Source organism: Saccopteryx bilineata, chromosome 3 (assembly GCF_036850765.1).
Source record: "Saccopteryx bilineata isolate mSacBil1 chromosome 3, mSacBil1_pri_phased_curated, whole genome shotgun sequence".
In the NCBI taxonomy this organism is placed as follows: Eukaryota; Metazoa; Chordata; class Mammalia; order Chiroptera; family Emballonuridae; genus Saccopteryx; species Saccopteryx bilineata.
The window spans coordinates 80,068,148-80,094,963 of record NC_089492.1 but is presented as its reverse complement, the minus strand read 5'-3'; the positions used below and the strand labels follow the sequence as shown (position 1 = coordinate 80,094,963).

Sequence of the window (26,816 nt, the reverse complement as noted above, 5' to 3'; positions counted from 1 at the left end):
GATGCTTTATCCACTGCACTACCACCAGTCAGGCTAAATTGCCTTTCATTCTTTAAAAAGTTCAACAGGAACTGACATCGGACCAAAATTCTGCAATGACCCTCAGAAACTCATGCCAGGATCTGCCAATCTTATAGAAAGCCCTTCAAGGCAACACAAGGAAACAATATGCAGATCCAAAGAATCATGTTAGGTCACAGGAAGTAAACTTTAAAACCACATTTCTGATAAAACTTCAGACAGTAAAGCTGCTGTCTTACCCTGGAGGTAAAGGCTGTGGCCTCTCCCACGTGGTCGTTCGAGTGTTATGATCCACGTAATAGGTTCTCCCATGAGGGTCCTTCCTCTGCTCCCACCTTTAAAATAATGCAAAAATATAAGTAAAAGGCAACAAATAAGAATATGAAAAATGATTGCTTTTTATAATCAGGGCAATTACGGATAAGTTTCACTTTAAAAGCCTACATATATTTTTATAAAGTTTCTTTTCTCAATTATTAGTGCTTTTTAAGTTCTTAAGTATTTCTTTCTTCATTAACACTACTCTGGAAATTCAGTAAGTATGGTTAGCAAAGAAAAACAGAATAGTACAAAAAGTTTTTAAAATATGCTAATTTATAGAATCCTAAATCATCAGAAAAGAAACATTTAATCAAGGGTAGAGGAACTTTCAGCCTAATGCGAGCCCAAGGCATAAAACGTCTGTGAAGTAATATCCATTTTCACCCGCAATTTCAAAACTACACATCTGAACGCTTGGAACAGAAGCCGCCCTGAAGGAGCGCGAGGTTTCTCCCTCCGTGGGAAATGGGCCCCTCTCTGCCTGGGGGAAGCCTGCAGGTTTAGACTTCTCTGTGCCACTCCCAAGACTCACTTTTATTCCCACTCTCAGTTCCTCGTCTGTGACCCTGCCTCTTCTTCACTAATCTTTCCAGAATATGACATAAAAGAGACATTTCACACATACAAAATAAAAACCTGGTATTTCTGAGTTTAACATTCTTGTTTCCAATTTGAAAGTAAAATGAATAGAAAATATTTTTGTTTCTCTTACACAGAAACCCATACATACTAAAGCTAGTCCCTGAACATGCTGCATAGGTCAAGCTGTCATTCTTTCTCACGTGCGTGCACACACACACACACACACACACACACAGGCACACACTCACCCTCCTCCCTAACTCCCCAAACACATGTATGCTGGGTTTTCCTTATGTGACTGTAGAAACCCTCCTGGCAGCTGAGGTGGGAACACAGCCGAGTGCTGTTTCCTCGTCCCTGCGCTTCCATCTCCCACCCTCTCCACACCCATCATCAATCCAGCTGCAGGCGCAGGGACCCTTCCACTCCTCTTCAGATCCAATTCCTGGGGCTGTGACTTGAATTTTCTCTGCCTGGTTTTAGAGAACACGAGTCCTGGTAGCTTCCTAAGGAGAACATCCAGGCAGGAAACTTGGATGAGCCCAGGTGTCTGCACACTCAACAGTGCAGCTAAACACAGAACTCAAGGTCACAATGTCCTTCAGCTGCGCAAGCCATGGCCACTGTGTCTCCCAGCACCTTGTGCTGATTCTGACAAGTCTGGTGCCATTCTGGAGGATGTGAGACTTGTCTTTTTTATTTTTATTTTTCTGAAGTTAGAAGCGGGGTGCAGTCAGATAGACTCCGGCACGTGCCTGACCGGGATCCACACGGCATGCCCACCATGGGGCAACGCTCTGCCCATCCAAGACATTGCTCCGTTCTGGCCAGAGCCATTCTAGCGCCTGAGATGGAGGCCATGGAGCTGTCCTCAGCGCTCGGGCCAACTTTGCTCCAATGGAGCCTTGGCTGTGGGAGTGGAAGAGAGAGACAGAGAGAAAGGAGAGGGGGAGGGGTGGAGAAGCAGATGGGCGCTTCTCCTGTGTGCCCTTGCTGGCAATCGAACCTGGGACCTCCACACGCCAGGCCAATGCTCTACCACTGAGCCAGCTGGCCAGGGTCTTGTCCCCTTTTTAACCTCTGTAAATGCTTAGGGTTTTCTTCTTCAGCCCCAATGTACTAAAATTTTCACAACGACCTGTCTTAATGTAAATTTATTTTCGTTTTACTTGAGTTTTGGTGAATAAGAAAATCATGTATGTCCTGCATATTGTGAAAGTTCTATTGTTATTTTGTTAAGGATTTCCTCCCATTTTTTCTCTTTCTGAAACTTCTCTTATCAGACTATTTTATATATTTATCTTTTTGTTCTTTCTGGGAAATTTCTTTACCTTCATCAGCCAAGTCTTACACTGAATTAGATTTCCAAGCACTTTTAGTTCTTCAAGTACTCTATTTTTATAGTATTTTAATTCATGTTATATCTATTCTCATCCTTCTGAGAATACTAAAGCAGTCTGTTTCTCCAATTAACGTTGTCTAGGTTGTCTGTTTTGATATTTGTCTTATAATAAAAAATTTTTCACAGATAGCTAATAAGTAGGGGGACCAAAAACTGCCTACGGGCTTTGAGTGCCTAGGCAGGGCTGTGGGACTAACAGAGGATGGCAGGAGGGTATTTCATCAGAGAACAAGCAGATATCAATATTTTCAGTCATTTTGGGGAGTGGTGGGGGGGGTCGGGTCTTCAACAGAAGACATTTCCTATCTCTTGGGTGGACAGACAGAAAAGAAATGTGTTTTGTCCACATAAAGGGCTATGAAGCCCTTTTCCAGTTTTATCCTAAATCGGTTACAAATATTTCCAATTTAATATTCAACAAATAAATATTCAGTAAGCACTTATGTTAGCCATTGGTTCTTAATTTTTCCAAAATGAACAATTACTTCCAGAATTCAATGTGTTTGTTCTAAACAGATTTTATCTTTCCCAAACTAAACTGCTTGCTACACAGATCATTATGTTCAGAACTATATACTTTTGGATATCTTCTTTACATTTTCTACATTCCCATCACTAAAACAAGAGGAAGGCAAGCATTTTCTGTGAAGTGTCAGGTAGTAAATTCTTTGCAATTTGAAAAACACTTGTCTGGATCACTGCAAGCTCTTCCCTCTGCCCAGGCCACGTGTGGCGGTCAGAGGTGGTCCCCAGGATTCAGGTTCTGTCCTAACTGTGTGAGCTTGGAGTGCCTGCTTCTCTCATGGAACAGCCTGGCTGCTCTCATCTCCTACTTGGTCTGTCGCACTCATGCATGACACACAGCTCCACCTGAAATCTCAGTGTTTGCTCCAGGTCCGCAGGACAAACTGCCGACTGCAGCAGGGACTCCACACCCCCAGGCTATCTACCCTGTGGCACTGCATACGTGTCTCCCAGCGCTGAACTCCAGCAGGAACAGACGCTGTGTCCTCAGTGCAGCTCACCCATGTCTACAACACCGGTGGCCCAAATACACACTTGGCTGGTGCTGTTGTTAACCCCACTCCTCTGAGAAAGCCATGTCAGGTCGTCTCTCCCAGAAAGAAGTCTTCGATGTGTGTTGCACAGGGCACCCTCACTCCATCCTAGACTGAGCCCGGCTTTCCCTGTCCTTTCCTGTCTGCACTGTGCCTGTCTTCACCCCAGACCAGGTTCCTGACAGTAGGAACAGCTGCTCATGTGTCTGTGTCACAGTGGCAGACACGGGACAGATTAGGATAAATGACTAGGTTGCCAAAGACAGGAGACAAAGGGATGAGAGACTTTTGAGGGGCAGGACAGTACCGGGTCTGAAATGCTTGCAGGAAGAAGTGGGGACTTCACATAAGTGGTTGAAAACAACTGCAGAAAAAGGTCAGTCTGAACATACAGCCTGAACAGCTAAAGCGAGGGAGGTGCAAGCCCCCAGAGGGAGCACGTGTAGGGGACTCGGCTGAAACCCGGGAGGCAGTGGGTGTACCTAGTGAGTCAGAGGAGAGCTCTGAGCAAATCAGCTCCAGCAACAAGTGTGGGTAAGGGCACAATGACCCCACATGGCGACAGCACAATTGAGGGCTGTGAGCGCAGAGCAGATATGCCCATGTGCGAGCGTGTCCAGTCCCTAACCAGCACTTCCAGCTGCATCCTGGCTACATGTTTACAAGTCTGAGCACTAAACAAGCCTCTCAAAGGCAGAAATGGGAATCACCAACATTAGTATCTTCCGAGCTGAGGACAGAGTAAACCGCAGGTGGCCTGGGAGAAACCACCTCATGGAACACTCAGGATAGTTGTGAAGCAAACCCTGGCACGCAAATCATGGCCATGGGAAAGGTAAAAAGATTAAGAGTTACTGTGCAGCAATGAAAACCCAAGTTTGTAGCAGCCCCTTGTCAGGCCTGGGTGAACCCTGGCACTCAAGATTAACAGAAAAAACTACTTGTTCTCAAGCCTGGGGTGCAGGCAGCAGACCACAAAGGAAGTGAGAGAACTGAGGTTTCGATAAGAGCTGCCATGGTCACTCTTTGTAAAAGTGAAAACACACCAGAACCAAATCAGGAGGCTCCTGCAAATTAATATCACTTTTTCTTTTTTCTTTCCCCTCATCTGCATGCACTCCAACACACCAGTGGTTCTTCTTAGTGTTAAAAAGTGCTTGCTCTGTAGCAAATAAACAGTATGCGTCAGATTTCAAGTCCAGTTACTAGACAAGTTGTACACAAATTCAACAGTCAAACAGTATCAAACGTCTGAAGGTAACATACCCCGAGGGCAGGGTTTCTGTGCCGGCATTCCTCCCAGGCTCCACACTCCCGCCCGGCTGCCTTAACTTGGCTGCTTCGATGGTAGAGCTATTTCCAGAAGCAGAGGCAGCAGGGTTCAGGTCACTGCCAGCCCCAGACCCGAATGCTACGCCGTCGGGAAGGGCACATTCATTGTGCTCTGAGGCCGCCGACAATTCTGGGATGGGGACGTCCTCACCAGTGGGTCCAGTGCAACCTGATGACAAAGCGCTGTCCTCAGAGACCACCGCAGTCCCTGTGGCAGGAGTGTCATCCATCGGCACAGGTGAGGACAACTCTCCATTAACTGCAAAGGACAATGAACAAGATGCTCTGACAAGGAGAGACAGCAGCAGGTCCCGCACTGCGACACTTGAACAGACCCTAGTGCACATGCAGTCATGCCTCGGGTAGTGAAAAAAATAAAGTAAACAGATTCTGGTTTTTCGTTGCTCACATTTTAAAGATGAACATGTGAATAATAAAAATTTAAGAATATATGAATGTATGGATATATATATTTATATACAAAGAACCTTAGCTTACGGAAAGAGATACCAACATAAGCATAACAAACATTTTCCCCCAAAATTATCAATTCTGAAAGTCTGCATGGGTTATAAAAATACCTCAAGATGACCTTGCAATCATCCTTTCTGTACGCAAATGGTAGCTAACATGTGCCCATAGTGTGGATAGGCAGTAGCAGTGAGCAAACTAGAGTCCAAGGACTGCAAGCGCTCTTGGACCTCATTCTATGCTTTCTGGAGAAATAGCCCAGCACTGGGGTCTGTTTTAGATGTGACAGATCAATGTCAACTATGGTCACTATGAAAGTTAGGTCGAAATGAAACTTGAAAGAGAATAGACTATTGAACAAAACCCATTAGATTACACTTCCAAGTTCTGGCTGAAATGGGACGGAGCCATAATGGAGCTGTAAAACTAAGAGTCCTGCGGTTATCAGGCAGATTTGTGCAGAGGGAAGGGGACATCACCGTAGAAATGGAGGAGTGGGATCTAGTGTGAGTGCATGACGACGGCACAGAAGTCTTTCTGCACCAGCTGTGGGGAGAGAATAGCTTTCGGAAAACATGAATAATAAAATACAAGAAATAAACCACCACAGAGTTACTCTGTCCCCAACACTGTTAGAGAGAATGCAGAAACAGACCGTGCACAGAGACTCAAGTCTGGGGTCCTCTACCTGATGTACTCATAAGAACAATGTCATCTCATGTAAACTTGTCAACAGCGCAATTAATGTTCACAGAAGACTACAGTACTTTTCAAAGAAAAATAACACCAGTGGGAAAAGAGGAATACTTGAGCACAGATAATCCATATCAACAATACGCAGTCATAGCCTGTATGGACACTGAGCGCAGACATGAAACACACTGCTAGAAACAGGAAGATGATAAATACTGAACAGCACACTCAGTGGTTCAAGCACAAACCCGTCATTCACAGTGAGCTCAGCTCTGCTCAGCACCATTTCTTGTTCACCTTACCAAAACAACCTCCCCACTTGTCTGCCTACTCCCTCCCTTGTCCAACTACCGTCCATTCTCTATAAACAGCAGCCAAAGGAATCCTTTGAAACAGTGGTTTTCAACCACTGGTCCACCAGAAATTCTGGGCCAGACCATGAAAGAGTTAACCACCCTGATATTGTATGAAGATTAGAGTCTATAATCATTGAGTCTATAATCTTCATGCAAGATCAGGGTCGTTAACTCTTCTGCAGACCTGCACAAAATTTCTGGTGGACTGGCAGCAGTCCATGAACCAAAGGTTGAAAAACACTACTTTAGAACATGTAAGAGATCTGTCACTCCCCCATTAAACATGCTAGTGGATTCCCACACAACCAGAGTAAATCCCACACCTGTTAGCATGGCCATGACAAGGACTCTACCTGGCCTGGTCCACAGCTACGGCTGGAAGACCTCCTACCGTGGTCTTCCTGTTCCTCCCACCACAGACTGTGCACAGCTGTCCCGAGGTCTCGGAGGACCTGAGACCAGCCGCCTCTCGTCAGGGAGAGTCCGTGCTCAGGCACACCTTCAGGAGGGCACTCCCGAGTGCCAGGCTCCCTCCCTCCAGGCTCCATAGGATGCTGCTGGGTTTCTCCTGCAGTGAAACTATTTATTTTATTTGTTTTTATTCATTTTTTGTTAAATTCAGAGTGCAAAAACTGTCAGATTTTTTTTCCACTTTTTTATTCCTAATAGCTACAAAATGCCTGGCATGTGAAAACTATAAATATTTGTTGAATCAATAAATTAAATGCAAATCAAAGAACTAAACATTCTTGTCTCAAAACTATGCAGGTAAGAAAGCATTAGTAGAAATATAATTAAGTATATGAAGAATTCAATAACACAAGATAGAGTAGTTGTGAGTTTCTACTATACACACATATATATACACAGATATATATATACACACACATATGTATGTATATATACTATATATAAATATATATATATTACATTCAAATGCCCTAAGAATTTTTAGAAAAATTGACATATATTGATATAAAGGACAAAACAAAATCCCCAATTCCACAATCAGAAGGCCATATTCTGACTACAATTCATTAAAACTAGGGGAAAAATGTATTGGGATGCTTTTGCTATACAGTGAAGCATGTCTTTGGGGACATCTTATTTACCCTCATGTGGCCCGTGCCCACACCGCGCCAGCTTCCTGACCCTGACCCTCACCAGTCAGACAAGAAGGCAACCCTGGGAGGCGGGGAAGGGAGCGTGAGACCTTGCTGCACATTTCTTTTACAACTTCCCGGAAATCGGTCATTACTCCAAAACAAAAGACCAATAAACTTGTGAAATCAGTTAGTCATGCCTTAAACTTACCATACTGAACTATTTTATTAATAAAACAATAATTATATATTAGAAAACGTCATTTTAGTCTACAGGTTAGGGACAGAGGGAAAAAGGCAAAGAAAATAATATGTCTCTTAAATTCTTACCACTGTCCAAGGACTATGGTAATATTTTATTTAGATTATTGCATTTGAAACAATCCTATAACGCAGTTAGTTGAGTATTATCCTCTTTTCATAAATGGAGGAGCTAAATTTTGAAGAGTTAAATTTGTCCAAGGTCACACATTGGTTAATGTGTTAAGTGGCAGAGCTGGGATTTGAACCTCGTCCTATAAGAAGCCAAGTCTATTCTTCACCACATCATGACTGCCTACCATTTAGCTTAGAGTAACTAATATTCATAGCAACTAAACTTATCATACAGATCCCCTTAATCAAGACTCAAAATAACAGGAGGGGGGAAGCCATCATATGCAATTCTGTTTCTGGTAAAATCCTTTGTCTCAAACCCCTCATCTAGTACAAGCCCTCAATCTGTGGCTCTCCAGGGAGGTGACATGACACACACCTAGACACCATGCTAACACCCAAGCAGGTCTGGGGCCCACGCTGTTATTAAACACAGTAATCTTCCTGCAGCAAAAGGTAGGGAGACGCATCCTAACCATGACAGACTCAAACCACCCAGAAAGTAGTTCTAGTCATCCTGCCATCAAATGAGTTTACCAAAAAAACCTTCCCGCTTTAAAGATTTTAGGGTTGTGGTTGTTGCAGCTACAAGATTGAAAACCTGTCCTGTGTTAGACACAGGATACATACAACGCCCCCACACAAACACTCCAATAAAAACTAATTTTTAAACTCTTTAGTTCAAAAAAGGAGTACCATTTTTACAGTAACACCTTAGAAGAGATTACCATTCCTTGAAAATATACCTGAATTCATCCTCCTACTAAGGAATGACAGACAGTACTAAAGACATTGGTCAAGTGGTTGCTACCAACACAGAGGTTCCGGACGCCTTTGTAAACTGGCCAATGGAATGATGACAGGTGAACTGTTTTGTGAGATGTCATCAACAATAATCAGAGGAGATGAAAACCACTAAGTTGGTTGGAAGAAAATTGGTTGGAAGAAAATTATCAGAGGCTATCACAGCATAAAAGACAAAGAGCCCAACTGAGACGTTATAAAAATCACACACATCAAGGTGAGGGGAAAGCACAGGGCAGAGCAAAGAGCAGAGCTGCTGGCAAGCCAGCATCTTCCCTTCCCAGCCGTGAGTTCTCCAGGCCTCAGCCTGTCCAGTACTAGTATCTTCTACAGAGTCACTAGGATGGTAAAACTGGGAAATGGACGAACAGTGCCAAGAACAGGTGCATTCTGACTGACTTGCTTGTGAATGTCACAGAAATTATTTACGATGTAGCCTTCATTTCTAGTTCCCCACCTGTGTGTTTTCTTTTCACTTTAGGATTTCAGGCCAGAAAAAGTGAATTTATTCCTGATGGGAAGAGTCTCTAACATACCTGACAAGATGTCAGGGGTAAATAAGAGATTCTCCCTTTGGCATCAACACCTGAATATACCCAAATGCTAAAACATGTAGTTCACTGGTGGTCACTGGGTCCCTGTAGCAAAAGACGTTTAACAAGAAGAGATGAATCTCCAAATTTAACACAGTTAGGTGAAGGTGATGACAAGAACACAAAAGGTGTTGGTATAAGCCTTTACAAAATCAGTGTTTGACATTCTTATATGTTCCATGAATCAGGAGTGGACTTAGTAGAATCAGGAGTGCTATCTAATTACTTCCATAAAGAATACAAGTGGATGGCAGTAAACTCTCCGATATCTCTTGTAGCAATATTTTTGCTGATTTATGTCTAAGGGCAAATAAAGGACAGGATGAACAAATGGGACTATATCAAACTAAAAAGCTTTTGAACAGCAAAAGACACCATGAACAAAATAAAAAGACAACCCACACAATGGGAGAACATATTCGCCGATACATCTGATAAGGGGTTAATAACCAAAATTTATAAAGAACTTCAAAAACTCAACACCAGAAAGGTAAATGATCCAATTAAAAAATGGGCAAAAGAACTGAAGAAACACTTCTTCAAAGAAGACATACAAATGGCCAATAGGCATATGAAAAATGTTTAACTTCAATGATCATAAAGAAATGCAAATTAAAACCACAATGAGATACCACCTCACACCTGTCAGAATGGTGCTCATTAACAAAACAACACAAAATAAGTGCTGACCAGGGTGTGGAGAAAAGGGAACCCTTTTGCACTGTTGGTTCAAATGACTGGTGCAGCCACTGTGGAAAACAGTATGGGGTTTCCTCAAAAAATTAAAAATGGAACTGCCTTTTGATCCAGCTATCCCACTATTAGGAATATACCCTAAGAATACCAAATCACTGATATGCACCCCCATGTTTATTGCAGCATTGTTTACAATAGCCAAGATCTGGAAACAGCCCAAGTGTCCATCAGTGGACAAGTAGATTAAAAAGCTGTGGTACAGCCTGACCAGGCAGTGGTGCAGTGGATAGAGAATCAAACTGAGAGACAGAGGACCCAGGTTCAAGACCCCAAGGTCGCCAGTTTGAGCGTGGGCTCATCTGGTTTGAGCAAGGCTCACCAGCTTGAGCCCAAGGATGCTGGCTTGAGCAAGGGGTCACTCAGTCTGCTGTAGCCCCCCAGTCAAAGCACATATGAGAAATCAATCAATGAACAACTAAGGAACCGCAACAAAGAATTGAAGTTTCTCATCTCTCTCCCTTTCTGTCTGTCTGTCCCTATCTGCCCCTCTCTCTGACTCTGTCTCTGCCAAAAAAAAAAAAAAAGCAAAAAAAAAAAAAAAGCTGTGCTACATATACACAATGGAATAAATACTATGTGACTGTGAAAAAGAAGAAAATCTTACCTTTTGTGATGGTATGGATGGACCTGGAGATTATTATGCTAAGTGAATAAGACAGGCAGGGAAAAAAAAATCATATGATCTCATATATATGTGGAATCTAATGAACAAAATGAACTGAGGAATGGAATGGAGGCAGAGGCAGGGTCAGAGGGACCAGAGGGACAGAAATCAGAGGGAAAGCAATAAAGAAATAGGATCAGAGAATGTAAAGGGATTAGTGAAACTATATACACATAACACAGAAGATATAAATAACAGGACAGCAAATCCTAGAGGGAAGTTAAAAAAAGGGAAAAGGGGGTATAAAAAGGGACACAGGGGTGGAGGATGAGGGAGTTATATTCAGTGGGACACTTGAATCCATGTAAACACAATACAGTGGTACCTTGAAATATGAGCAGACCAACATACGATTTTTTTTTAAGACATGGAGATGTGACTCAGTCCGTAATTTTGTTCAAGATCCAAGCGAAATTCCGAGATACAAGTCATGATTCGGGAAGCTGCCGCTAATTGGTGCATTGGCGCACGGGTCCAGTATCAGCAGCACAACACCAGCATCTCGTTCTTTCTCACGTGTTACCCACAGAATCAAGTAAAATCTCATGCGCTGTACTTGTTCTTGCATCATTTCTGCATTTTTTACTAACTTTTTTTGTGTGCTATCATGGGGCTGAAGAAAGTGAGTGTAAAGCAAAGTGGTGAGAAGATATAAGAATGATGTCGATAGAAGTAAAGCAAGCTATAATAGAAAAACATGAGTGTAGTGTACGAATGATTGAATTGGCAAGGCTGTACAACTGCAATACATCTACAATTTGTACCACCCTTAAACAAAAGGATGCCATCAAAAGCGCAAATCCAGCAAAAGGAACTACAATTCTGTCCCAATTAAGGACAAATATCCATGAAGAAATGGAGAAGCTTCTGCTGGTGTGGGTGAAAGAGAAAGAGCTGGCAGGAGATACAGTGACAGAGACTGTAATATGCAAAAAGGCACGTATTATTTACGGCGACTGGAAGAAGAAAGAACCGTCAACCTCAAAAGAGGCAGCAGAAGATACGTTTAAGGCAAGTCACGGCTGGTTTGAAAATTTCAAGAAGAGATCTGGCATCCACTCGGTGGTGATGCATGGTGAAGCTGCAAGTGCTGATGTTAAGGCAGCTGAGGAGTACATCGCACGTTTTGCTGTGCTTATCACAAAGGAAGGCTATATCCTCCAACAAGTGTTCAACTTGATGAAACAGGATTGTTTTGGAAAAAAATGTCCCAGAGGACTTTCACCACCGCAGAGGAGAAGAAACTGCCAGGCCATAAACCTATGAAGGACCGTCTGACTCTTTGCACTATGTGCAAATGCTAGTGGTGACTGTAAAGTAAAGCCACTGCTAGTGTATCATTCTGAAAATCCTCGAGCCTTTAAGACTCAAAAGATTCTTAAAAAAAACCTGCAGGTTATGTGGCACGCCAATGCTAGGGCATGGGTTATGCGGCAGTTTTTTACTGAATAAGTAAATCTCGTCTTTGGTCCAGCAGTGAAGAAATATCTTCAAGAAAATACACTCCCGAGAGAGAAGATGGCAGCGGAGTAGGCGGATGCACAGACACCCAGCTCTCAACACCAAACTGGAATACAAATCAATTTAGAAAAAATCAGCATGAAAAACCAACACTGAACTGCAAGAACGGCTCTCAAAAACCAAGGAGCAAAGAGGAAGCCACAATAATCCTGGTAAGGAGTGCCTGAACCTCCTCTGCTTACAGGAAGGGAAGGAGGGGGGTGAGGCTGAGAGCCCAGAGAGGATTTCACAGAGGAAAAAGAGCAGAAACTACTGCTCACAGCCACTTACCTGGCGACCAGGGAGCAAGGTGGGTTGAAAAGACCAGCTTATCTCCCAAGTGGAAAAGACAGGGAGAGGGACAGACTGTGAGGGGCTAAGGTATGCAAGAAACAAAATAAAAAAGCTGACTCATTCGTGCTGGAGGCGGCCATAGCTGGGGGAGGGACTGAACCTTTCACAAAACAGAGCTGAAGTGCTTCCGGATCAGAGATCTCCGGACATCTATCCAGCTCCAATCAGCACAACAAGACACAGCTGAAAACAAGAAGTGGGGAGGAGGGGCAGTAACTCAGGTCTCCATGGAGATCTGAGATACACCTCCCCCTACTGAAGCTGAGAGAAAAAACCCTGCCCCCAGTGAGATTAGTTGGAGGAAGAGACCTTCAGCGTCTCAGGTTACACCCACAGCATTCCTGGATACAGTTTCAAGGAAGCCCCCTGCTGAGATCAGTTAACAAGACTATCACCTGTTAAGAAAACAAACAAATCAAGACTTCAAAGCTGCCCAAATCCGAAAGTGGACTACAAATAATAGCTGATACCAACCCACGAAGACCTAAAAATAACACAACTGAAAACTGGAGGCAGACAACACCAAGCCTAGATTCAATCAACTCTACAAATAAAAAAAAAAGAAGATGAGAAAACAAAGGAGTGCAATCCAAATGAAACCACAAGAGACACTTTCGAGAGATGAACTGAGTGATATGGAAATAATCAAACTTCCAGATGCAGAGTTCAAAATAATGATTGTAAGGATGCTTAGGGATCTTAGAACAACAATGGAGGGGGAGTTTGAAAACCTAAATAAAGAAATAGCAAGTATAAAAAAGAATCAGTTGGAGACGACAAATACAATATCAGAAATAAAGACCACAATGGAAGGAATTAAAAACAGGATAGATAGAGCAGAGGATCGAATCAGCGAGTTAGAAGACAACTGGAATGAAGGCATGAAAGCAGAGAAGAAAAGAGAAAAAAGACTCAAAAAGTCAGAGGAAACTCTTAGAGAGCTCTGTGACAACATGAAGAGAAATAACATCCGCATCATAGGGGTTCCTGAAGAAGAAGAAAAAGAACAAGGGATAGAGACTTTGTTCAATCATATCATAGCTGAAAACTTCCCTAAATTAATGCAAGAGAAACTCTCACAAATCCAAGAAGCACAGAGGACTCCATTAAAGAGAAACCCAAAGAAACCTACACCAAGACACATCATAATTAAAATACCAAAGCTAAGCGATAAAGAGAAAATATTAAAAGCTGCAAGAGAAAAAAAAGTTATCACCTACAAAGGAGCCCCCATAAGGATGACATCTGACTTCTCAACAGAAACACTTGAGGCCAGAAGGGAATGGCAAGAAATATTCAAAGTAATGCAGAACAAGAACCTACAACCAAGACTACTTTATCCAGCAAGGCTATCGTTTAAAATTGAAGGAGAAATAAAAAGCTTCCCAGACAAAAAACAACTCAAGGAATTCATTACAACCAAACCAATGCTACAGGAAATATTAAGGGGCCTGGTGTAAACAGATAAAGTGGGAAAAGAATACAGAAAAAAAAAAAGAAAAAGGAATACACCTTTAAAGAAGAAAATGGCAATAAACAACTACATATCAATAATAACCTTAAATGTAAATGGATTAAATGATCCAATCAAAAGACATAGGGTAGCTGCATGGATAAGAAAACAGGACCCATACATATGTTGTCTACAAGAGACACACCTTAGAACAAAAGACACACAAAGATTGAAGGTAAAAGAATGGAAAAAAATGTTTCATGCAAACGGAAATGAAAAAAAAGCTGGGGTAGCAATACTTATATCAGACAAATTGGACTTTAAAACAAAGGATATAGTAAGAGATAAAGAAGGCCACTACATAATGATAAAGGGAGTAATCCAACAGGAAGATATAACTATTATAAATATCTATGCACCTAATATAGGAGCACCCAAATATATAAAACAGACTTTGATGGATTTAAAGGGCGAGATCAACAGCAATACTATAATAGTAGGGGATTTCAATACCCCACTAACATCACTAGATAGATCCTCAAGAAAGAAAATTAACAAAGAAACAGCAGACTTATTGGAAACACTAGATCAACTCGATTTAATAGATATCTTCAGAACCTTTCACCCTAAAGCAGCAGAATATACATTCTTTTCAAGTGCTCATGGTACATTCTCTAGGATAGACCACATGTTAGGGCACAAAAGTGCTCTCAACAAATTTAAGAAGACTGAAATCATATCAAGCACTTTCTCCGATCACAACGGCATGAAACTAGAAATGAATCACAGCAGAAAAGCTCAAAAATTCTCAAACACATGGAAACTAAATAGCAGGGTGTTAAATAATGAATGGATTAAGAATGAGATCAAAGAAGAAATAAAGAAATTCCTAGAAACGAATGACAATGAGCATACAACAACTCAAAATTTATGGGACACAGCGAAAGCAGTGCTGAGAGGGAAGTTCATAGCACTACAGGCACACTTTCAGAAGCTAGAAAAAGCTCAAATAAACAACTTAACCCTGCATCTAAAAGAATTAGAAAAAGAACAGCAAGTAAAGCCCAAATGTAGTAGAAGGAAGGAAATAATAAAGATCAGAGCAGAAATAAATGACATAGAGGCTAAAGAAACAATACAGAAGATCAATGAAACTAGGAGCTGGTTCTTTGAAAAGGTAAACAAGATTGATGCACCTTTAAGTAGACTCACCAAGAAAAAGAGAGAGAGGACTCAAATAAATAAAATTAGAAATGAGAAAGGAGAAATAACAACTGACACAACAGAAATACAAAATATTGTAAGAAAATACTATGAAGAACTGTATGCCAAAAAACTAGACAACCTAGATGAAATGGACAAATTCCTTGAAACGTACAATCTTCCAAAAATCAATCTGAAAGAATCAGAAAACTTAAACAGACCAATTACACCAAAGGAGATTGAAACAGTTATAAAAAAACTCCCAACAAAGAAAAGTCCGGGGCCCGATGGCTTCACAACGGAATTCTACCAAATATTCAAAGAAGAACTAACTCCTATCTTTCTCAAACTATTTCAAAAAATTCAAGAGGAAGGAAGACTTCCAAACTCCTTTTATGAGGCGAGCATAATTCTGATTCCAAAACCAGGCAAAGACCACACAAAGAAAGAAAATTATAGGCCAATATCTCTGATGAATATAGATGCTAAAATCCTCAACAAAATATTAGCAAACCGAATCCAACAATATATGGAAAAAATCATACACCATGATCAAGTGGGATTTATTCTGGGGAGGCAAGGCTGGTACAATATTCGTAAATCAATCAATGTGATTCATCACATAAACAAAAAGAAGGAGAAAAACCATATGATAATTTCAATAGATGCAGAAAAAGCATTTGATAAAATCCAGCACCCATTCATGATCAAAACTCTCAGCAAAGTGGGAATACAGGGAACATACCTCAACATGATAAAAGCCATCTATGAGAAACCCACAGCCAACATCATACTCAATGGGCAAAAATTAAAAGCAATACCCTTAAGATCAGGAACAAGGCAGGGGTGCCCCCTTTCACCACTCTTATTTAACATAGTCCTGGAAGTCCTAGCCACAGCAATCAGACAAGAAGAAGAAATAAAAGGCATTCAAGTTGGAAAAGAAGAAGTAAAACTATCATTATTTGCAGATGATATGATATTGTATATAGAAAACCCTAAAGTCTCAGTCAAAAAACTACTGGACCTGATAAATAAATTCAGCAAAGTGGCAGGATATAAAATCAATACTCAGAAATCAGAAGCATTTTTATACACCAACAATGAACAGTCAGAAAGAGAAATTAAGGAAACAATCCCCTTCACAATTACAACCAAAAAAATAAAGTACCTAGGAGTAAACTTAACCAAGGAGACTAAAGACTTGTACTCGGAAAATTACAAACCATTGATAAAAGAAATCAAGGAAGATACTAACAAGTGGAAGCATATACCGTGCTCATGGTTAGGAAGAATAAACATCATTAAAATGTCTATATTACCCAAAGCAATTTATAAATTCAATGCAATACCAATTAAAATACCAATGACATACTTCAAAGATATAGAACACATATTCCAAAAGTTTATATGGAACCAAAAAAGGACACGAATAGCCTCAGCAATCTTAAAAAAGAAGAATAAAGTGGGAGGTATCACACTTCCTGATATCAAGTTATACTACAAGGCCATTGTACTCAAAACAGCCTGGTACTGGCATAAGAACAGGCATATAGATCAATGGAATAGAACAGAGAACCCAGAAATAAACCCACAGTTCTATGGACAACTGATATTTGACAAAGGAGGTAAGGAAATACAATGGAGTAAAGACAGCCTCTTTAACAAATGGTGTTGGGAAAATTGGACAGCTACCTGCAAAAAAATGAAACTAGATCACCAGCTTACACCACTCACAAAAATAAACTCAAAATGGATAAAAGACTTGAATGTAGGCCGTGAAACCATAAGCATCTTAGAAGAAAACATAGGCAGTAAGCTCTCCGACATCTCTCGGAGCAATATATTTGCTGATTTATCTCCACGGGGAAGTGAAATAAAAGACAGGATAAACAAATGGGACTATATCAAACTAAAAAGCTTTTGCACAGCTAAAGACAACAAGAACAGAATAAAAAGACAAACTACACAATGGGAGAACATATTTGACAATACGTCTGATAAGGGGTTAATAACCAAAATTTATAAAGAACTTGTAAAACTCAACACCAGGAAGACAAACAACCCAATCCAAAAATGGGCAAAAGAGATGAATAGACACTTCTCCAAAGAGGACATACAGATGGCCAATAGGCATATGAAAAAATGCTCAACATCACTAATCATTAGAGAAATGCAAATTAAAACCACAATGAGATATCACCTTACACCAGTCAGAATGGCGCTTATCAACAAAACAACACAGAATAAGTGCTGGCGAGGATGTGGAGAAAAGGGGACCCTTCTGCACTGCTGGTGGGAATGCAGACTGGTGCAGCCACTGTGGAAAACAGTATGGAGATTCCTCAAAAAACTGAAAATCGAACCGCCTTTTGACCCAGCTATCCCACTTTTAGGAATATACCCCAAGGACACCATAGAACGGCTCGAAAAGGAGAAATGCACCCGCATGTTTGTGGCAGCATTGTTCACAATAGCGAAGATCTGGAAACAGCCCAAGTGTCCATCAGAGGACGAGTGGATTAAAAAACTTTGGTACATATATACTATGGAATACTACTCAGCCATAAGAAATGATGACATCGGATCATTTACAATAGCATAGATGGACCTTGATAACATTATACGGAGTGAAATAAGTAAATCAGAAAAAAAACTGAGATGAATCCATACATAGAAGGGACATAAAAATGAGACTCAGAGACATGAACAAGAATGTGATGGCAACAGGGGCGGGGGGGGTTGGGGGAGGGGGGAGGGGGTGAAGAAGGAGAGAGGGGTTAGGGGAGGGGAGGGGCACAAAGAAAACCAGATAGAAGGTGACAGAAGACAATTTAACTTTGCGGGAGGGGTATACAGCACAATCAAATGTCAAAATAATCTAGAGATATTTTCTCTCAACATATGTACCCTGATTTATCAATGTCACTGCATTAAATTTAATAAAAAAATATTAATATTAAAAAAAAAAGAAAAAAAGAAAATACACTCCCGATGAAAGCATTACTAATCCTTGAAAATGCTTCAGCCCACCCACCTGGTCTTGAAGATGACATTCTCGATGAGTTCAAATTCATGAAAGTCCTCTACCTCCCACCCAAAATGACTTCAATTTTGCAACCTATGGGTCAGCAGGTCATTTCCAACTTTAAAAAGCTTTACACAAAGCACTTGTTCCGCTGCTGCTTTGAGGCGACTGAGAATACAATGCTAACCCTCCAGAGTTTTGGAAAGATCACTACAAAATCATGATATATTTACACATTATTGACTTGGCATGGCAAGAGGTTACAAGAACCTTCAACTCGGCATGGAAAAAGTTATGGCCTGATGTTGTTGCAGACAGGGACTTCGAAGAATTCAAACCAGAGACCAAGACTGAGGTAGAAGTGTTGGAGGAGATTGTGTCCCTCGGAAAGTCAATGGGTCTGGAGGTAGATGAAGGTGACGTAAACGAGCTCCTCAAGAAACATGAGGAGGAACTCTCAACTGTGGAGTTGAAGGAGCTACAGATGATGCAACATATGGAGCTTCTGCAAGAAATTAGTAGTGAGGAGGAGGTAGAGTCGAAGAAAGTGATTTATACAAGTGAAATTAAAGACATGCTGGCAATGTGGGAGAAGCTTTCAAGTTTCATTGAAAAGAAACACCCAGAAAAAGTTTCAACTTTTTAATGACACTCGTTTGTCACATTTTCGTAACATTTTAAAAGGCAGGCGAAAGCAAACCTCCTTAGATTGATTTTTATTCAAAAGTCCTGCAAGTGAAAGTGCAGCCAAAAAGGCAAAAACAGGTGATGATTAAATGAAAAATACGTAATGTTAAGCTTAGGTTAAGTTTAAAGTTAAGAAAGTGCATTTTTTTTACAATTAAGTTTTTGAGGTTTCATTTTAAGTAAAAAAAAGTGCAGTATTAGTTTTGTTTAAAGTAAAGAAAATGCCCTGGCCGGTTGGCTCAGTGGTAGAGCGTCGGCCTGGCGTGCGGGGGACCCGGGTTCGATTCCCGGCCAGGGCACATAGGAGAAGCGCCCATTTGCTTCTCCACCCCCTCCCCTCCTTCCTCTCTGTCTCTCTCTTCCCCTCCCGCAGCCAAGGCTCCATTGGAGCAAAGATGGCCCGGGCAGCGCTGGGGATGGCTCCTTGGCCTCTGCCCCAGGCGCTAGAGTGGCTCTGGTCACGGCAGAGCGACGCCCTGGAGGGGCAGAGCGTCACCCCCTGGTGGGCAGAGCGTCGCCCCTGGTGGGCGTGCCGGGTGGATCCCGGTCGGGCGCATGTAGGAGTCTGTCTGACTGTCTCTCCCTGTTTCCAGCTTCAGAAAAATACAAAAAAAAAAAAAAAAGAGTAAAGAAAATGCAGTTTTAGTTTACATTTAGTGTTAAGAAAGTGCAGTTTTAGTTTACGTGACTACAGTGCCTGCATCCCTTCCTCCCTTCCTCTTCCTCCGCCATTCACCTGTTAGCCGCACTCGTCTGTCTCCAAGGTAAGAATACAGTACTAAATAACACTTTTTTCTTTTATTTCATATATTTTGTTATGCATTGGTAAAGTATACATGTGTGTTTCTTAATTAAAAACATGTCTTTTTTCATAATTTAGGATGGTTTGGGGATGTTTCACAGGGCTGGAATGGATTAAATCTATTGCAGTTATTTTAAATGGGAGAAATTTGTTTGATATACGAGTTGACTGACCTACCAGCTCAGTTACAGAACGAATTAAACTCATATCTCAAAGTACCACTATAAATTAAAAATTAATAAAAATTAAAAAAAAATACAAGTGCATCTCATTCTGAATTCAAAAATCATTCCAAACAATAAATCACTCCTTTGGTTTTTTTGTTGTTTTTTTTTGTATTTTTCTGAAGCTGGAAACGGGGAGAGACAGTCAGACAGACTCTCGCATGCGCCCGACCGGGATCCACCCGGCACGCCCACCAGGGGGCGATGCTCTGCCCCTCCGGGGCATCGCTCTGCCGTGACCAGAGCCACTCTAGCGCCTGGGGCAGAGGCCAAGGAGCCATCCCCAGCGCCCGGGCCATCTTTGCTCCAATGGAGCCTTGGCTGCGGGAGGGGAAGAGAGAGACAGAGAGGAAGGAGGGGGTGGGAGGTGGAGAAGCAAATGGGCGCTTCTCCTATGTGCCCTGGCCGGGAATCGAACCCAGGTCCCCCGCATGTCAGGCCAACGCTCTACCGCTGAGCCAACCGGCCAGGGCCCACTCCTTTGTTTAGTCTCATGGTTATTATTTTTACTTTTGACAAACTCTTTAGAGAGTTTGTAAGGGAGTTACACTGTTATAATATAAGGTCTACCGGAAAGTTCTGTCCGTTTTTGGAATAAAACAAAATACAAATTTTTCTTATCGTCAATAAACTTTATTAAACAATTTATTTCCACACCAATCCTACCTTCTGAATATGGTCCGAAATGATTTGCTGAGCTGAATTAAGCCTTTCTGTGATCTCCGAAGTTGTCAGAAAAGGATCTTTTTCCAACATGGTCTTAACAATATCGTCAGCGATCAAAGATGGTCCCCTAGAACGTGGCTTATCAGAAAGGTTGAAATCACCTGTTTCGAATTTTTTGAACCATCTTCTGTACGTCCTATCAGAAACTGTACCTTCACCAAACACTTTCAATAAATTTATACATGCTTCTGTAGCATTTCTTCCTTGTTGAAATTTATATATTGTACAATGCAGTGGTGTAAATGAACTTTTATCAGTGGCCATGGGTACACTATCGCTTCATACATAAGACTAACGTGAATCAACTGTTTTAATTTGCTACGTCAGTATGTATACATTAAGTGATAAAAATAGAGAGGCACACATGCGCCAAATAAACATGTGCTTACGTGTTGAAACTTGTGATAGAAATGGACAGAACTTTCCGGTAGACCTTATATTTTTATGGGTAGATAACTGTTTTTTCTAACATGTTTTTTGTTATAGATATTTGATAACTCAAAATCCCTCTGGACAAGAAGCACTGGATTCATGCTTTATTGGTACTCAGATAAATCATTTTTCTATGTACTAATTTTTTTTTTTTTGAAGGAGAGAGAGACAGCTAAGGACAGACAGGAAGAAAGAAAGAGGGATGAGAAGCATCAACTCATAGTTGCAGCACCTTAGTTGTTCATTGATTGTTTTCTCATATGTGCAGTGATCAGGGAGTTCCAGCTGGGACCTTGGGGACATGTCTTTGATCCCATAATCAAGCCGGTGATCCTCACACTCAACCTGGTGAGCCCGCATTCAAGCCAGATGAGTCTGTGCCCAAGCTGGGGACCTCAGAGTCCCAGACCAACACTCTATCCATTGAACCGGCACCTAGTCAGGTTCTGTGTCAGTGTTTTTAAAATAAAATTTTGGTCCTTCCCATAGGTACTTTCTCAGAATACTATTAAAAAATAACATTAGCATGACCTGTAGTGGTGTAGTGAATAAAGAGTCAACCTGGAACGTTGAGGTCACGAGGCAAACCCTGGGCTTGCCCTGTCAAGGCACATATGATAAGCAATAAATGAACAACTAGAGCCAAAGGTTGCAGCCGTCCCACAAGCGGGCTCCTCCTGCAGGAGCAGGGTGAAAGCCCGGAATCAGGTGAAGAGTTGCAGCTCAGCAAAGGTGCTCACTCTGCCCTCAGGGCCGAGCATAACGCCACCCACGGGGGGAGGGGCAAAGGCCAAGGCCACCAAGGCTTGCACACCCAAGCACATGATCACAGCCACTCCCGTGAAAGAGAGGCGGAAACCACAGCAATAGCCCCAGTGGGCAGGCACCTGCAACGCCCATATCTGAACTCCCTAGGCAGCAACAGCAGAGGGAGAGGCGGGCCTGCAGAAAGACCACACCTAGGGAACACAGAGGCCACACTCAGTGGACTCCAGTGGCCAAAACCTTCTTTTACACAGATAAAATGAAAAGGCAGAGAAATGAAATACAAATGAATCAAGAGATATCCCCAGAAAAGGACCTGAATGAGTCAGATATAACCAAATTGCCAGATGCAGAGTTTAAAATAACGATTGTTAGGATGTGCAAAGATATCAGAACAACAATAGATGGTCATTCAAACACCTAAATAAAGAGATACCAAATATAAAAAAGGACATTGAAATAATAAAAAAGAATCAGTCAGAAATGACAAATACAATATCAGAAATGAAGAACACAATGGAAGGAATTAAAAACAGGAGAGATGAAGCCGAGAATCGAATCAGCGAGTTGGAGGACAACATAAATGAAGGCATGAAAGCAGAGCAGAATAAAGAAAAGAGACTCAAAAAGTTTGAGGAATCTCTAAGAGAGCTCTGTGACAACATGAAGAGAAATAACATCCACATCATAGGGGTTCCTGAAGAAAAAGAGAAAGAACAAGGGATAGAGACTTAGTTCAAACATATCATAGCTGAAAACTTCCCTCAATTAAGGCAGGAAAACATCTCACATGTTCAGGAAGCACAGAGAACTCCATTAAAGAGAAACCCAAAGAAATCCACACCAAGACACATCATAATTAAAATACCAAATCTAAGTGATAAAGAGAAAATATTAAAAGCTGCTAGAGAAAAAAAGGCTATCACCTACAAAGGAACCCCCATAAGGATGACTTCCAACTTCACAACAGAAACACTTGAGGCCAGAAGGTAATGGCAAGAAATATTCAAAGTAATGCAGAAAAAGAGCCTACAACCAAGACTACTGTATCCAGCAAGGCTATCATTTAAAATTGAAAGAGAAATAAAAAGATTTCCAAACAAACAAACAAAAAAAAACTCAAGGAATTTACTACAACCAAACAATTGCTGCAAGAAATGCTAAGGGGCCTGTTGTAAACAGATCAAAGGGGAAAAAGAATATAGCAAAAGAGGAATGCAGCTTTAAAGAATAAAATGGCAATAAACAACTACAAATCAATAATAACCTTAAAAGTAAATGGATTAAATAATCCAATCAAAAGACATAGGGTAGCTGCATGGATAAGAAAACAGGACCCATACATATGCTGTCTACAAGAGACACACTTTAAATCAAAAGATGCACATTGAAGACAAAAAGATGAAAAAAAATATTTCACGCAAATGAATGAAAAAAAGTTGGGGTAGCAATACTTATCTCACAAAAAATAGGCTTTAAAACAAAGGCTATAGTAAGAGATAAAGAAGGTCACTACATAATGATAAAAGGAGCAATTCAACAGGAAGATATAACCGTTATAAATATCTACGCACCTAATATAGGAGCACCTAAATATATAAAGCAGACTTTGATGGATTTAAAGGTCGAGATCAACAGCAATACTATAATAGTAGGGGATTTCAATACCCCAATATCACTAGATAAATCCTCAAGAAAGAAAATTAACAAAGAAACAGCAGACTTAAAGGACATACTAGATCAACTTGATTTAATAGATATCTTCAGAACCTTTCACCCTAAAGCAGCAGAATATACATTCTTTTCAAGTGCTCATGGTACATTCTCTAGGATAGACCACATGTTAGGGCACAAAAGCGGTCTCAACAAATTTAAGAAGATTGAAATCATATCGAGCACTTTCTCTGATCACAATGGCATGAAACTAGAAATCAACCACAATAGAAAAACTGAAAAATACTCAAACACTTGGAAACTAAATAGCATGTTATTAAATAACAAATGGATTGAATGAGACCAAAGAAGAAGTAAAAAAATTCCTAGAAACTAACGATAATGAGCATACATCAATTCAAAATTTATGGGACACAGCAAAAGCAGTCCTGAGAGGGAAGTTCATAGCATTACAGGCATACCTTAAAAAGCTAGGAAAAGCTCAAATAAACAACTTAACCCTGCTTCTAAAAGAACTAGAAAAAGAACAGCAAGTAAAGCCCAGTGGTAGTAGAAGGAAGGAAATAATAAAGATCAGAGCAGAAATAAATGACATAGAGGCTGAAGAAACAATACAGAGGATCAAGAAAACCAGGAGCTGGTTCTTTGAAAAGGTAAACAAGATCGATGAACTTTTAACCAGACTCACCAAGAAAAAAAAGAGAGAGGACTCAAATAAATAAAATTAGAAATGAGAGTGGAGAAATAACAACTGACACAACAGAAATACAAAATATTGTAAGAAAATACTGTGCAGAACTGTATGCCAAAAAACTAGACAACCTAGATGAAATGGACAAATTCCTTGAAACATATAATCTTCCAAAATTAATCTGGAAGAATCAGAAAACCTAAACAGACCAATTACAACAAATGAGATCGAAACAGTTATCAAAAACCTCCCCCCCACCAAAAAAAAAAGTTCTGGGTCTGATGGCTTCACAAGTAAATTCTACCAAATATTCAAAGAAGAACTAACTCCTATCCTTCTCAAGCTATTTCAAAAAATTCCAAGCTCCTTTTATGAGGCAAGCATAATTCTGATTCCAAAACCAGGCAAAGACAACACAAAGAAATAAAATTATAGGCCAATATCCCTGATGAATTTAGATGCTAAAATCCTCAATAAAATATTAGCAAACCAGATCCAGCAATATATGAAAAAAATCATACACCATGATCAAGTGGGATTTACTCTTGGCAGGCAAGGCTGGTACAATATTTGCAAATCAATCAATGTGTTTCATCACATAACAAAAAGAAGGAGAAAAACCAAATGATAATCTCAACAGATGCAGAAAAAGCATTTGATAAAATCCAGCACCCATTCATGATCAAAACTCTCAGCAAAATGAGAATACAGGGAACATATCTCAACATGGTAAAGGCCATCTATGACAAACCCACAGCCAACATCATACTCAATGGGAAAAAATAAAAAGCAATACCCTTAAGATCAGGAACAAGGCAGGGATGCCCCCCTTTCACCACTCTTATTCAACAGAGTTCTGGAAGTCCTAGCCACAGCAATCAGAGAAGAAGAAAAAATAAAAGGCATCCAAATTGGAAAAGAAGTAAAACTATCATTATTTGCAGATGATATGATATTGTATATAGAAAACCCTAAAGTCTCAGTCAAAAAATTATTGGACCTGATAAATGAATTCAGCAAGGTGGTTGGATATAAAATTAATACTCAGAAATCAGAGGCATTTTTATACACCAACAATGAACTGTCAGAAAGAGAAATTAAGGAAGCAATGCCTTTCACCATTGTACCAAAAAAATAAAGTACCTAGAAATAAATTTAACCAGGGAGATTAAAGACTTGTACTCGGAAAATTATAAAACATTGATAAAAGAAATCAAGGAAGATACAAACAAGTGGAAGCATATACTGTGCTCATGGTTAGGAAGAATAAACATCATTAAAATGTCTATATTACCCAAAGCAATTTATAAGTTCAATGCAATACTGATTAAAATATTAATGACATACTTCAAAGATATAGAACACATATCCCAAAAATTTATATGGAACCAAAAGAGAACATGAATAGCCTCAGCAATCTTGAAAAGGAAGAATAAAGTGGAAGGTATCCCACTTCTGGATATCAAGTTATACTACGAGACCATTGTACTCAAAACAGCCTGGTACTGGCATAAGAACAGGCATATGGATCAATGGAACAGAACTGAGAACCCAGAAATAAACCCACAACTCTATGGACAACTGATATTTGACAAAGGAGATAAGAGCGTACATAGGAGTAAAGACAGCCTCTTCAACAAATGGTGTTGGGAAAATTGGACAGCTACCTGCAAAAAAATGAAACTAGACCACCAACTTACACCATTCACAAAAATCAACTCAAAATGGATAAAAGACTTAAATGTAAGCTGTAAAACCATAAAAATCTTAGAAGAAAACATAGTCAGTAAGCTCTCTGACATCTCTTGCAGCAATATATTTATATTTGCCAATTTATCTCCTCGGCAAGTAAAATAAAAGACAGGATAAACAAATGGGACTATATCAAACTGAAAAGCTTTTGCACAGCTAAAGAAATAAGAACAGAATAAAAAGACAAACTACACAATGGGAGAATATATTTGACAGTTCATCAGATATGGGGTTAATAACCAAAATTTATAAAGAACTTATAAAAGTCAATATCAGGAAGACAAACAATCAAATCAAAAAATGGGCAAAAGAAATGAACAGACACTTCTCCAAAGAGGACATACAGATGGCCAATAGGCATATGAAAAAATGCTCAACATCATTAATCATTAGAGAAATGCAAATTAAAACTACAATGAGGTATCACCTCACACCAGTCAGAATGGCGCTCATCAACAAAACAACACAGAATAAGTGCTGGCGAGGATGTGGAGAAAAGGGACCCTCCAGCACTGCTGGTGGGAATGCAGACTGGTGCAGCCTCTGTGGAAAACAGTATGGAGATTCCTCAAAAAACTGAAAATCGAACCGCCTTTTGACCCAGCTATCCCACTTTTAGGAATATACCCCAAGGACACCATAGCACTTTTTGAAAAGAAAAAATGCACCCCCAGGTTTATGGCAGCATTGTTCACAAGTGAAGTGAAGATCTGGAAACAGCCCAAGTGTCCGTCTGAGGACAAGTGGATTAAAAAGCTTTGGTACATATATACTATGGAATACTACTCAGCCATAAGAAAGGATGACATCGGATCATTTACAACAACATGGATGAACCTTGATAACATTATACTGAGCGAAGTAAGTAAATCAGAAAAAAATAAGAACTATATAATTCCATACATAGGTGGGACATAAAAATGAGACTCAGAGATATGGACAGGAGTGTGGGGGTTACGGGGTTGGGGGGAGGAGAGGGAGGGGTTTGGGGGAG

The 26,816-nt window shown here is 40.5% G+C and overlaps 1 protein-coding gene across 7 annotated transcripts in view; it reads right to left on the bottom strand.

Moving 5' to 3' along the window:
* Positions 1 to 26,816, bottom strand: part of WWP1 (WW domain containing E3 ubiquitin protein ligase 1) — a 111,119-nt gene that overhangs the window by 30,739 nt on the left and 53,564 nt on the right. For all 7 annotated transcript variants that reach the window (XM_066266448.1, XM_066266451.1, XM_066266447.1 and 4 more), the window contains 2 exons: positions 4,651 to 4,975; positions 261 to 356 (listed from right to left, as the gene is read on the bottom strand). In XM_066266448.1, the coding sequence (XP_066122545.1) occupies positions 261 to 356; positions 4,651 to 4,975 (421 nt within the window). The remainder of the gene's footprint in view (positions 1 to 260; positions 357 to 4,650; positions 4,976 to 26,816) is intronic.